At 38.2% G+C, this 15,070-nt stretch overlaps 1 protein-coding gene across 2 annotated transcripts in view; it reads left to right on the top strand.

Annotated features, from left to right (window-relative positions):
• The first annotated feature begins 411 nt into the window (after window positions 1-411).
• The window catches only part of LOC132140948 (collagen alpha-1(XXVII) chain B-like), a 100,580-nt gene continuing 85,921 nt past the window's right edge, over window positions 412-15,070 (top strand). Inside the window, exons 1-3 of one of the 2 annotated variants that reach the window (XM_059550045.1) lie at window positions 412-882; window positions 4,577-4,647; window positions 9,154-10,406. In XM_059550045.1, the coding sequence (XP_059406028.1) occupies window positions 830-882; window positions 4,577-4,647; window positions 9,154-10,406 (1,377 nt within the window). In that variant the 5' untranslated portion in view covers window positions 412-829. The remainder of the gene's footprint in view (window positions 883-4,576; window positions 4,648-9,153; window positions 10,407-15,070) is intronic. The other variant, XM_059550044.1, reaches the window with a different exon arrangement.

Genomic DNA, 15,070 nt, shown 5'->3' with positions numbered 1-15,070 from the left:
ATATATATATATATATATATATATATATACACATCTTTGTAACATGCTGTCCTGCTTTGACTGTGAACTTCCTTATTTTGTGCACTGAATTAAAGGACTTTGCAATTGCCTTTTAAGATGTAAAAAAAAAGATAGGGGCCTATACCTTCTTGTTGAAATCTAAACAACCCTTTCAGAATTTCACAAAAGCAAATGACCAAATCACCATGAAAAGCAAGTTGGAGAAAGATCCACATCTGTGATAAATTACCAGCTTTGCATTTAAATAGTCTTGTGTTACGGTCTTTTCTGTTCTGGTCTTTTTTTTTTTTTTTTTTTTTCTTTTTTTTTTTGACGAAGTCGAAAATAAGCGGGTTACTTTTGGAAAGACACTCCTTCCACTGAATCCCTTCTAGTTTTCAGAGCGAATTGTTTCTTTCTCAGAAGACAGCTGAGGGCGACAGAGGGAATTATGCTTCCAGTGTCCCAAACCTACAGCATGCCTACTAAGTACTTCAGATTTAAACAGCGATTTGACTAAGCGCTTGTACTTCACTTAAGCAAACCATGTCTGTGACGCTTTGGACTTAACTTTCCAGTTTTCAGCATCATCGGATCAATTGCTGTCAGATGGAGAAGTCTGCATCGCGCCTCGCAGGTTCCTTTCTTTGGAAAGTAGTACTACATTTGACACTTGGGAAAGACCACGGCATGTAGTATTGTTACTACCGTGTTGCATGAAGACCTTCAGCGGTTATTAAAGGACATTGTGATATGGATGTAATTCAGCGACTCTGTCATGTCTTGACTGCAGCAGCAAACACTCCCGAGGAAGAATGAAGTAAGCGCGATGGAGCCGGACAATGCCCCGAACTCCGGAGTCAAAGCAGCTGGAGTCGGGGGGTGAGTATGACAACAGATAGAATTCACGAAGGGAGGTCCTTTATGATATCCATTCTGGAGTTTGAGGAAACTTGATGAATGAATGGAACACAGAAAACTTGTTTAAATTTGTTGAAGTCTTCCTCCAGAATTATATATTTTGCTGGAGAAAATTGTAAGTTCCTTATTTGCTTTGCATGAACTTTTTTTTTACTGATGAATCAATTAATTGCTTATTATGCTTTGTAATGATTTAGGTTGATTTTTAGAATAGAATAGGATTTTCATATTTCATTAGCCTCTCTCTGGAATGATTGAATGACCAGCCCTGCTCAGCTGTTTATTTTCTAATTTTTATAATAAAAATATAGAAAACATCTTAAAAACAAAATCAAATTACTAAAAATGAAAGTTGTGTAACACATTAAGTCTTCTTTTCAATGACTATTTGTGGAATAGTTTCATTAATATTTTACATGTATGAATGAAGTCCTTCAGTGGAAATTAAAGGACATTGCGATATAGAAGTAATTCTGCATCTATATGCTATATATGCTGTTTTACCATATAGGCTTAAGCTTTTCTTAAAATACATGTTTGGTCTTTTTCCAACTTTTCTCATATGTGTAATTGGCATAGAGAAATCAGCTGTTACAAATCTTGACTGCATTTGGATACAATTTCCGTTGTAGTAAACTTTGTTAGGGGTGATGGGGTGAAATCTTTAGATTAGTCCTCTCTCGCTTTCTCTTGCACTCTCTGAAATGTATCACGGTCCGTGGTGGAACTGTATGAAAGTGGTTATGAGTGGGAGGGGGGGAGCATGGCAAGCGTACAGTTCTTGTGGCTATGACTGAAAATGCTGACTAAAGTAAAACTGCACAGTACAATATCTGGTCACTAATGGCATTCCCACATCCACCCTGTCAGCACATGGGGGCAGAAAAAGAATATATAACTGAACATCAGAATGATGGAGGAGAGGCTTAGATTGTCATGTAGTATGACCTTCGCTTATCATCATTGATCAACTCTCATTATAAATAATTACTGCAGTATTAGAACCCCATGGAGCTATTTTGGCTTTTAGTCCATGTGTTTTAGCTTTAAGACCCTATGAATGCTAAATGTTATCAAAATGAACTTTTAGCAGCTAAATGCATTATGCAAGTTCAGTCCTCTTATCAAATCCTTTTAATATGATAATGTCTCCTCCCTCAATACCACTTCTGGCTAGCAATGGCAAGTAGAAAATCATGTTTGTCATCTGTAAACTAAAGGATATTGGGTATTCATTCAATATGCCCATGTTAACCTCAGCTTCCTGTTTCAATAAGAAATACATCAACACAGGAAAGAAAACTGCACTCCTCAAGCTGTTTTTTGGGGTATCCATTAGAATTGTAATGACATTGCAGGACCACTTAGTGCTCAATTATTATTATTATTATTATTTATTCCCCTCTCCATAATACAGAATTAACTGTTTGGCTATCAACATTCTTAAAAATATCTTCTTTTGGGTTTAACAGAAGAAAGAAAAGAAGTATAGAAATGATGACAGAATTTTCATTTTTAGGTGAACTATGCCTTGAATAATAGAAAAATCTGTACATATTTGTTCAACACTAATCTAAATATTTTGAGGGGCTTTACTTAATGGTTTTAGCTTTGATCATACATCACTTCACTCCTTTTGTTGTATTAATTGATTCAATTGATTTCAGAGCTCTTAGAATGAAACTCTCTGAATTTCACAGCCTTGGCATATTGAGAGGAAACACTCACTTTCTATATGGAGCATCACAAATTTTTGGCATCCAGGCAGATGATAAGCTTTGACTGCCTACTGAGCAGAAACAGCTGTTAGGGCTTTACAGTAAAGGCTTCTTCTGCTGCCAAGTGTTACTGGGCCTACAGGCAGTTGGAGCGCTGCTTTTGGACACTGACTAGACTGGTAATTTAGATGGATGTGGTGATGCTTTAGTGTAGAATGGAACAATGTGATCCCAATACTTTGTTTTCTTTTGGTAGATGAAAGAAAAAAGTGGCAAAGGCTTTTTGATTCTTTGGTTTTACCATTCTTGGGTTTGAAATGACTCTCTAAAGTCTGAGCTTCTTGTGGGAAATGTTTGAAATATATTAAACTCTTAGGATATAAACTACTGTCCAAATGTTTTGGGTCAGTAAGATTTATTTTAATAAATTAATCATTTTATTCAGCATGGAAACATTGAATTGATCACAAGTGACAGTCAGTGGATTTATAAAGTTTCAAAATATTGCTATCTAATAAATGCTGTTTCAGGTTATTTAACAATCCCTAAAAATGTATAATGGTTTTCTCAAAAATATTAAAATAAAGCAGAACAGCTGTTTTTGACAGTGATAATAATAAATGTTTGTTAAAGGGTTAGTTCACCCAAAAATGAAAATTATGTCATTAATGACTCGCCCTCGTGCCGTTCCAAAGCGGTAAGACCTCCGTTCATCTTCGGAACACAGTTTAAGATATTTTAGATTTAGTCCGAGAGCTTTCTGTCCCTCCATTGAAAATGTATGTACGGTATACTGTCAATGTCCAGAAAGGTAAGAAAAACATCTTCAAAGTAGTTCATGTGACATCACAGGGTCAGTTAGAATTTGTTGAGGCATCGAAAATACATTTTGGTCCAAAAATAAAAAAAATTTATTCAGCATTGTCTTCTCTTCAGGTTCTGTTGTGAGTGCGACTGCTGTGACAGTTGACGTACCACGCTGCTGACATGTTTTCGGGTGCATCCAATTACAAAGATAACACGTCAGCAGCGCCATACGTCAGCAGCGCCACTTTAGTGTTGTGAACCCGCTCACAACAGACCCGGAAGAGAAGACAATGCTAAATAAAGTTGTCATTTTTTTTATTTTTGGACCAAAATTTATTTTCTGATGCCTCAACAAATTCTAACCGACCCTCTGATGTCACATGGACTACTTTGAAGATGTTTTTGTTACCTTTCTGGACATGGACAGTATACCGTACATACATTTTCAATGGAGGGACAGAAAGCCCTCGGACTAAATCTAAAATATCTTAAACTGTGTTCCAAAAATGGTCTTACGGGTTTGTAACAACATGAGGGTGAGTTATTAATGACATAATTTTCATTTTTGGGTGAACTAACCCTTTAAGCACCAGATTAGCATATCAGAATGATTTTGATTTGACACCGAAACTGTAATGACTGCTGAAATTTCAGCTTTGCCATCACAGGAACAAATTATACATTTTAAAATGTATTTAAAAAGAAAATGGTTAGTCTAAATTGTAATAATATTTCACAATATTACTGTATTTACTGTATTTTTGATCGAATAAATGAAGGCTTGATATGGATAAGTAATTTCTTTTAAAAGCATAAATGTACCGAGCCCAAACATTTGAGTGGTATTCTGTAAAACAATTTTTATTTCAAATGCATTGTCAGGGTAATTATTTATTGGTTTAAAACTGTGGTTAATGGCTGAAAATTAACTTTAGAAAAATGAAATCAAAATAACTGGAAATAAATCACTTTAGTTCCAGTCATATTTTACATGTGTCAAATTCATGCTACTAACTTGTATTTTCTGTTTATATTATTGCTTGAGTCGCGAAGATGCCAAGAGTCATAATCAAGCTAAATGTTTGATCTGTTAATTTTGTATATGTAAATATTTTCTCTTTTTTTCACAGGAGAGCTGTCTTTCTCTGCATGGTTCTTTACTGTACGTGCTATCTGATGTTTGCACAAGCACAGTCTGCAGGTAAGCCACATTTTTCATTCAGGAATTTTAGTGCCTGATCAGTATGTGAAATGTGCAAATGCAAAATGTCTGTTCAGTTTTACCCTGGTCTTGACATCTGTGTCATAACCCTGTACGTTGCATGAACACATGGGTTCATTGAAGTCCAAAGACCTCACACTGCCTTGGAATAAAATTTTAGGACACTTGACAGGACTTGGATAAATACACCTCTAATGTTACCACCCATTGGAGTTTTCCATGAGTCAGAAGTGAAAGAGGCTACAGGTACTATATTTTTAAGAGCAGTGTGGTCCTTATTTGCCAGAGTTAACAATATTCGGATGACATATGGAGGAGCCTTTGATCAACAACATATAACTGGTCTGAGTTGGTTTATTTTACTGTAGTAATCAGAAGCCATTGTTTGCATAATTCTATATGTTTTGTATTTGATTCCAACCTCATTTGAATGGCATTGTGCCTGATTGGATGTCATTGAGTTTACTAACTGTAGATGTTTAGAGTTTTTAATACTGGATAGATCATGTGTTTATTTATAACATACATAATGTTGGTGGTCTGTTCCTGCATTGTAAACGTGTCACTTAAATTGAGGTTATGAGGCATTGAGTATGCATAACCAGGATGTGCACTTTTTTGGCTTTTTGTTTCAATCAAGTAGTCTAAACGCATTGATTCTCATTCAAGGTGTCTAGAATTCCCACACCTGTTCTATACAGAATTTATGTGGTGGGAGGTTCATATTATCTGTCACATTCAGTCTAACATTCACCATGTAACATATGGTGCTTCTGTGTCAGACATTAATGAAATGCAACAGACATCATGTTTTAAACAAGTCATGAAAAATGCCTTTGTTCTTTAGTGTATGTTTGATGTTTTTACCATATGTGAGACAGTCCATATAGCACATTCTCCCTCTGCTGTTAGATTTCTCTGGGTATCCACTGCATGACTTATGATCAAATCATCTTATCTGGAGAGTTTTCTGAAATTCTTATCTAGCCGTTGCTCTTATCTTTAGTGTAAAATTTGATTTCCAGTATATGATGTTCTACTTTCCACTGACATTTCATTTTGACATCAATTTCATGGGCAAAAGGAAGTTTTGGTAGATTTTAGCCTGATTAGATTCTGGAACTAATGCTGATTCAAGCACTCCATTTACAGCTCCATTTTTAATGCATCTCATTTTAAAATCTACAGAGCATTAAAGGGATAGTTCACCCAAAAATAAAAAATACCTCATGATTTTCTCACCCTCAAGCCACCCTAGGTGTATATTTTTTTCAGAATAACACAATCAGCGTTATATACAAAAATGTCCTGGTCTTTCCAAGCTTCATAATAGCAGTGAATGGCTGCTGGTATTCAATAGTCCAATAAAGTGCATCTATCCATCATAAAAAAGTGCCTCACAAATTGATGGGTTTTGTAAAAAAAAAGAATAATATTTTTAAAACTTTGCAAACTGTATACTCTAGCTTCCGCTAACTGTCGTATGCATGTACATGAGAGAGTGGCATTCCAGAGGATGATGTAGGACGAAGGCTTAGCACAAACTATCCCTTTAAGTCCTGTAACAGGGTCTTTCCTTTGACTTTTATTGTATGTCTTGACCAAAGAGGATTAATATAAATGGAGAATGCAAGGAGTTAGCATTCCCACTGAATGCGGTGATTCAATGAGCCAAAAAGACTCAACTGTGAAATCTGCCATCTTTGCTCATGGGCATCCAGTTCTGCAGCCCAATTTTTTTTAAGCCACTCACATGAGCCATAAATGCAATGCAAAGGCCATGACACGCCAAGTCGGACTGGAATGAAGAAAGTAAAGAGCAATCGATCAGCATAATTCATATTCAAAATTATAAGCAATCACTTCATTGTTTATAGATTCTATATCCGCAGAGGGTGCGTTCCACTTCACTCTTAGACTCGTCTGGCATAGCCAGATCTTCAGACTGATGACTGAAGTTCTGGAATCCATGGCTACTTTCATTGACTAAGGCCCGCCCATGAGGCCGTTTGACCGACATGTCAAACAACCAATCACAGTTTGTTTCATTTCATCTTTGTTTCCAGGACAAGGCAGACATGTCTCCAGGAAATCCTGTATAATTCAACTAATCCGATGACAACTTTGAAACTCCGGAAGTGTTTCCACTTTTGTGTGCCATATGCATCAGATGTTCAGCCATTGATCGGTGGGCGTGACGTGGGCGTGACAAAATTGTGATGTCACAGCAGATGAATATAGTCTACGGCCACCTGCTGGTACAAATAGTTTTTTACACTTACACAGGAGCAGAATGTACATGATAATTGGCAGTTGGCTGTAGTCTTTGTGATGTGTTTAATCACAACTTTTTGTTCTAGACAAAAAGGTCTGATGAAAGTCTGATGCATATGACACACAAAATAACCGTCATATGATCGGTTACATTCTACAGATTTTCTGAGAGATGTGTGTGTCAATTTCATGCCCCAAACATGATGCGGCACAATACGAAACATGACTGGTTGCTTTACCTGTCAGTCATATGGCCTCTTGGTCATTGGTCATTGGCCATTCAAAGCGGCCAAGGTTCCCAGACCTTCAGTTGTCAGTCTATGCAAGACTAGAGTTTTGGTAAAGGGTTGGATTTTATGGTTAGGTTTAGGATTTTGGTCTCATGTTTTTGTACAAACCAACAACAATTTCTTATGTAAATGTACAATTTCTTGTGCAAATATTATGTCTTCTTATGAGATCAGGTTGTTTCTTCTGAATGATATTTCCTGATTCTGGCAATTTCAGAGAAATTGCTTACAATCTATTTTAGCCATCTAGAAAACCCTGGTGACAAAATAAAAGCTGTAAATGTTCAGAATTTGTAATAGAAATGGTCAAAACAAGTCTTCAAAGCATAAAAACAAATGTAAGATGTAATGGCAATGCAGCTGTGACCTGATAGGGCAAGTATCAATTGCGTCAAGCGGTCCTTAACTCGTTCACACTGGCCAGGGTCAGCAGGTCATGCTTATCATTGAACCCTTCTTTAAAAAATTTTACTTCATGCTGTTTATGACTCCTTCAGACAACACCCCTTACTGTGATTTGTGAGTAGAACCAATGGATGTTCAACATGTTCTGTTGAGGTGCATCGTTGGAGTTGAGCTATTGTTAGAGTTTTGTGTCCGGATCTCATGTGATTTATGTGAAATTATTCAGATCATTAATTTTCTGAATTCAGAGCACTTGTTTTTTCCTGCTGTTTGTCAGGGGATGATCTGTCGCATTATTCTGACAAGTTCAATATTGAAGTGGCCAATATGTTGTAACTCTGTTTAGATTTGCTTATAATACTACTGCAGATATAGTTCTTTCCTTCAACAATCCCATCCAATCTGCTGATCATCATCTGTTAAATGATACAAGGCTTAGAGAGAAGAAAGTCTGTGCATGTTATTCCATTTACATGTGCCTTTCATTTAGTGCTCATTGGTATATTTTATAACTGCAAATGTTAAGCTGGATTTGGTTTAGTTGATATGTGTTTGGGTTAGATTTGGTTTTGTGATGCATTCTCTCATTTGTTTTTATTCTAAACTCATTACTGATTGTTTAGAAGTGGCAGTCCGAAGACAGGCATTGAATGTTTCTTCTGCCGCCTTACGCATTGTATTTTGTTGCATTTACTTGTAATAAAAGGAATCAATTTGGGTGCTATTGATATTGGTCATACCATTGGAATTTTTCATAATCAGTGTTATGATTTGAAAGTGAAAATATTGATTTCCAGTGAAAATATCAGTTAGTAAAACTGACTCCAGAGAAGTTAATTTTTCTTAACCCCAATGTTTTACCATTAATAATACAAAGTAAGTTATGCTTAAAATGTTGCCAGTAAAAATAACTATAGCAAGAAAAGGGGCTTATTATCGTAAAACAGCTTTGCTTAGAAAGTAAGTTTATCTTGTTTTAAGAATGTTTAGATCATTTTACTGGTAAACAAGATACAAATGCAGATTAAGAAGAATATATTTTTTACAGATTTATACCCAAATCCACATTTGGAACACTTTAATCAATAAAGATTAACATGCTGGTGGTTTGGTAAATTTTACAGGGATGTTTGAGATGCATACTCCCACTCACTTCACTTGACCTAATTTTTTGGAGACCTCTAACGATCTAATGAATTCGTAGTAGAGGTGATCAATCTATAAAACTAACATAAGCTTACACAGTAAGTATTATATTTCTAAGTGTAACAGTATTAGCAGAGTATTTAATGGAAAACTGAAGCATTACCCAAGATGAAACATTAACTTTGGCGCATATGTTCTACATATGCTTTTGTTAATGATCTGTTTCTGTAATGAGCTCAGTCTCTCAGTGTGTGAGCAGCAGCTGCAAGTCTTCAGTCGGCTGCAATGAAATCCATTTTGCTCCTAAATCCTAAATCCATGTACATGTAGTGATTACTTTGGTAATTATTTGTGGTTTTCCTTTTTGTAGATGTGGATGTGCTGCAAAGACTGGGATTGTTTGGGAAACGACCGTCTGGGACACGCTCCACACCTCTAGGTGTTATCCCCTTCAAATCAGGAGTCATCCTAACCCAGAGGGCGCGAATTGACGTCCCAGTGAGCTCCGTCATCCCGGCATCTCTGGGCTCGGCGTTCTCTCTCATCCTCAGTGTATGTTCGCATCGCATAAACAATGCTTTCCTCTTCACCATTGTGACAAAGAGGAAAAGACTGCAGCTAGGGGTGCAGTTCATCCCTGGGCAAATCTTAGTTTACTTTGGCCAAAAGAACACTGTACATTTTGATTATGATGTTCACAATGGTCAGTGGCACACCCTGGCTTTGGAAATCCAGGCCCAAAGGGTTACGTTACATACTTCTTGTGGGAAGACAAGTGTACATGCAAATTTGCATTTTAAAAATGAGGAAACGCTGGATCCAGAGGGCTCTTTTCGATTGGGAAAAACGAGCCAGAACTCAGTGCAGTTTGAAGGAGCCATCTGTCAGTTTGATTTTCATCCCTCTGCTAAGGCAGCTCACAATTATTGTAAGTACATTAAAAAACAGTGCAGGGAAGCTGACATTTATCGGCCAAACCTCCCTCCTCTTTTACCGCTATTATCCCTGGATCCCAATATATCTGTTACCGTTCAGACCCCAAATGTTGTAACTGAGGTAAACAAAAAACATCTTTCATTAAAACAAGACAACGTACGCATGAATCATGAAATCTCACATGTCCTAAACACCTCGGATCTAATTACATCTCAGTCTGTACAAAGCACAGTGCCACCGATGATAGCCCAGCCCAAACTACAGCTTCCCCTGCAGGCCACATCACAAACTGCCTTGGCCTCCTTTGGGAGTAGGACATCACAAATATCTTCAAAGCCAACTCAACAAAGCAGTCCCGGGAAGAACCTCATGAATGCAACTGTAAAGCCCCAGATACTAAAAGAGAATGGGATGGCTGTCACCTCCACACCAGCAGGCCAACAGAAGAACAAACTGGATATCCAGACCCCTGCCACAACAAACCCTAAACCGTCTAGCACATCCAGAGTGTTGGAGATGACAACATTAGCATCACAGAGACCATTACCAAAGGAGACCTTCAAACCCAGCTCTTTTGAGCCCGTCACCCCTGCAGCAACGGATGGTTTCCAAACCTTTGACCTTGAACCAACCCAGTACTCCCACTTGGCTGGGCCACCAGGACAGAAAGGAGAACCAGGACCACCGGTAGGATGTTCTTTTCTTTTTTTTAAGTCATGTAGTCCAAGCAACATGGAGAAATATGCAAAAAAAAAACATGACAATGTTATCATTTAGAGGACCCCACGACTGTGATTCAACCCTGTTGAAAAAACAGCATTTGCTGGTTAGGTATGTTTTGAAGCATGGCAGCTGGTTTGAGCAGGTCCTTAGTTGGTACTGAGCTGGTTTAAGCTTTTCCTGAGCTGGTCCTGGGCAGGAGCTAGTCGCTTAGGACCAGTTTAGGACCAGCACATGACCAACTTAAACCAACTCATGACCAGCTCAAACCAGCTGCCATGCTTCAAAACATACCTAACCAGCATCTGCTGTTTTTTTTCAACAGAGAAATCAGTAAGTCTCTTAAAATATCAGATAATTTGACCTTTTTATGACAAGGCATTTAGTTCAAGCTGTAAATGTCCATGTGGTGCAACTCCCCCAAAAAGGCCAAGTAATTTGTCTGTCAGCTAGTAAAATGATCCAGTTATTTTACAGTAAAATGTTATTCTAGAAGGATTTTTTTTCCTGATTACTTTAAAGACGTTGGGAATTTACTTTTTTAAATACTCACCACTTGCACTTAATGGTATAAAGACCATTTTCTTTCTTTTAAAACAAATACTTATGGTGGCCAGATGGCAAGTGTGCTGCTTTGCTTATTTTGAAGAATGGTGAAATGTGAATTATTGGCTGTGGCCATGTGTTATGTGCGCCTTGGCCTTGTCATCTGCCTTCATACGTATGTTATATTTAAGTGCTGACTGTTGCAATGCATTAATATGAATTCTTTGTCATTTGGATTCCATTACCTCTAAGGGAGTTCAATGCATAATACACCACACACTACACAACTACGTCTTTTACTAGTTAAACAACCTTGTCTGGGTGCAAAGTGTTAGTTGAAGGCTGGAAAATGGTGTCATCATTGTTGCCTTTGAGCTTTTGGTGGTCTTGGTCTTAAGCCTAGTTTATAAAATCCTTTGGAAGGGCATTACAGGTCGGTGGGTTTTTGTCTGTGTAATGCTTACACACTTTTTCCTTGTAGTTAAAGAATGAGGTCACAAGCCAGAGGCTTGGAGAGACACTGCTAAAAAAGAAATCTTATTCAGCAGCTTGTCTGAATGTATGTAAACGTCCTTGTAAATAAATAAAATAAATTCACTTGAGAAGTACAATTTTTTCAGAGAATATCTTGAATTATTTATGGTTCTTTACCTTATCTTGCCATATTTTTTCTTGTTTTAAATATAAACCTTTTTAAACGTGATTAGATTTATTTCTCCAAAAGAAGAAAAAGTGTTACATTTCTTATGCAGTTTTATTTGTCAAGTACATCTATATTTATTTAAGAATGTTTACTGAAAAACAAAACAAACATTTATTAGCATTTTAAATTTAACTTAAACTTAAATTTAAAGTGTAGAGCAGCCTAAAACATTCTCATTAGTTTAACCTCTTAGCCTGCACCCCGACGCCCTCGGCCTGAATGTCAGGGTGCATACTAGACAGAGGACTCAGAAGCAGAGTAGAGAAAAGGAGAATCTTTATTCTCACCACAAAACCAAAATAACATAAACAATAATAAAATGCTCTGGCGCACACAGAGATATCCGAGCTGGCCGGCACACTGCGGACCACTGGCGTCCCCGGAGGACTCACCATTACGCTGATGAAATTGATCAATGAGAGCACGATCCAGAATATCGCGAGGCGGAATCCAGCATCTCTCCTCCGGATCATAACCCTCCCAGTCTACCAGATATTGATGACCTCTACCCCTACGCCGCACATCAATGAGCTGCCGTACAGTATAGGCAGGCGACTCCTCGATGAGCCTAGGAGGCGGAGGGGCAGAGGTCAGGGGCTGAGGGGGGAGCGAAAGGCGGGTTTAATCTTAGAAACGTGGAAAACCGGGTGGATCCTTCTAAACTGAGGGGGCAATTTGAGCCGTACTGACACCGGACTAAGCACCTTGGCGATGATAAACGGTCCAACAAATTTGGGTCCCAGTTTACGTGAGGGCAGGCTGAAGTTAATGTCCTTAGTAGACAACAAGACTCTCTGACCACACACGTAAAGTGGGGGCTTAGTACGGTGACGGTCCGCCGATGCCTTGCTCCTCTCGCCAGTCCGAGTGAGGGCTTCTCTGGCGATCCTCCAAGTACGGAGGCATCTCTGAATAAATGCATACGCGGAGGAATAAATTATGCGCATACTCTACCATGGTCAACCTGGAACTCCAAGATGACGGTTCAGCAGACGCCACACAGCGCAGGACTCTCTCCAAATCTTGGTTTGCACACTCGCCCTGACCATTAGTCTGCGGGTGATAACCGGAAGATAGGCTTGCAGTCACCCCCAGCTGTCGACAGAACTCTGTCCAAAACCTAGACACAAACTGGGGACCTCTGTCAGAAACCACGTTCACCGGGAGGCCATGAATACGGAAAACGTGATCTAAGACCGTAGTCGCTGTCTCCCTCGCTGACGACAATTTGGGGAGGGGAATAAAATGGACCGCCTTTGAGAACCTGTCCACCACAGTGAGAACTACCGTCTTGCCCCTAGATGGAGGCAAGCCAGTCACAAAGTCCATCGCTATGTGTGACCAGGGCCGCGAAGGGACCGACAACGGCTGAAGTAGCCCTGCTGGGGGTCGATTGGATCCCTTACCCGCAGCACAAATCGGACAGGCCGACACAAACCGTCGAGCATCCTGCGCCATGGACGGCCACCAAAACCGCTGCTTGATTTCTTTATAAAGACTGTATTTGCTACATTTGTGTAAGCAGTACACATAAAAACATGAACATTAGAAACGCAGTACATACCAGATTTGTCGTAATAACGAGTCATAAACACATCCACAGCTGTAAAACCCGGTTTAGTTGGAAAGGTAAGGGTCCACTGAACGACATCTCATGAAGCACGTTTAGTCCAACGAAGCATTAAGGTTGTAATATGGATCATAATTCATTTGTTTACGTTTCAGTCCTTCAGTGACAGAACTGTTTGCATCCGTTATGGAATAACTCACGGTCGGAAACGGCATGGTTTTGCAGCGTACAGTGTCACAAACAGAATGAGGCGATCCACCGGAAAAAAGAATGAATGAAAGAAAGGTGAAAGATAGTATATTTGAATTTTGGCGCTCCCTCGTGATGTGCTCTGACGCACCTGTCAGCTGATGGAGACGGAACTTATAGTGATCGCCTTTTTCTTTGTTTGTTTTATTTTTGAACAGTTTTTATATATGTGAGAGTGTGTTTTATGTTGAATGTGAATGTATCTGCATGATTACCATCTGTTTGAGTGCAAATCAGCCCAAATCAGCTCGCTATTACTGTATGATCACGGCTATCAAAGTGAACGCGTCTATATGAATAGAGAGAGTGGATTATTTACTTTTATGGCACATTTGTGTTATTAGCATCTGTATAAGTGGCCATCAGCACATCAGCACTTATTTGCATCGTAATTCTTTGTAAATGCTGCATTTCTAGCAATCTCTAAAACAAAGTTAAATCTTTTTTTTTCTTATTATTCTTATTTTTCTTACTCAAATTATTCTTATTGTATTTTTCTACTGCTCAAATAAATCACTTATATGATGTCTAAGTTTCTGTCTAGTGTTTTATAATTGAAAAAAAAACTATGCAGTGGTATGTTTACTGACTAAATAGTTTGTAGAAGCCTTCAATACTATTGGGAAATATATTTTCTTATATTTGGGGGGTGGGGGTGTAGACATTTTTCATAATATCTTTTTTCATGATATCTTCAGATATCTTCAGATTTGAAATAGAAACTCATGAGACATGTGGCTTTCAACCCATTACTTTTCTAGATTGCTCCAGGACTCATTTCATGTATTTTTATATCAAATAAAAAATATTTAAGTGTGGTAAAAAAAAATTCAAGGCACTTCAGTGTCTATAACTTTTAATACTTTTGAGCATTATCAAATCTGGTTGATAAAAAGTAAAGCCCAAAGGGTCTTCTTTCCAAAGACACCAAAATTATGTTTGTAACACACTGAAGTAGGAAACTGTTACAATTATAAGTTAGGTATAGCACTTTCAGCTGTGAGTCCCATAATAGGGGGTGCTGGCTAACAGGTTAAAATGACCTGGTAGGATGTATATTAAAAGGTTTGTTATTTAGTATGTTTTTAGGACTATAGTGTGACTATATTGTGAAGTCAGCAGGGAAAGGAGCCTAACAGCTGTCACCAGGACAAGGGACCAAAATGGTGGTGGTGGGTTTATAGATGCATGTAAACATTGCAACCCAACATTGGTATGGTAAAGCAACTAATATCAGTTGGATGGCGAATCATTTAAACAAAAGATGCAGTGTTATCGGTTAAGAATTAATTAAATCAATCAGTCATGTAACAGACTTACTAGTCACTACTATAAGTCTTAGTTTCCATTTCTTGTGCTTAAGTGACACCTTTTCCAAGACAGGAATTAAAACAAGCTTTGATGGGAGCAGAATTTAGCTTTACTGAAAGTGAGCTTATATTTGCTATAAAGTCTGCCAACTTCATCCAACACTAGTATGCAGTATATTGTTTATGGTACTGTACATACAGTCACAGTGATGTCCTGAACTATTTTCCAGCAACAAACAACTTCCAGATGTGC

This window comes from Carassius carassius, chromosome 5, assembly GCF_963082965.1.
Source record: "Carassius carassius chromosome 5, fCarCar2.1, whole genome shotgun sequence".
Taxonomy (NCBI): Eukaryota; Metazoa; Chordata; class Actinopteri; order Cypriniformes; family Cyprinidae; genus Carassius; species Carassius carassius.
This window is presented reverse-complemented; position numbering and strand designations above follow the sequence as displayed.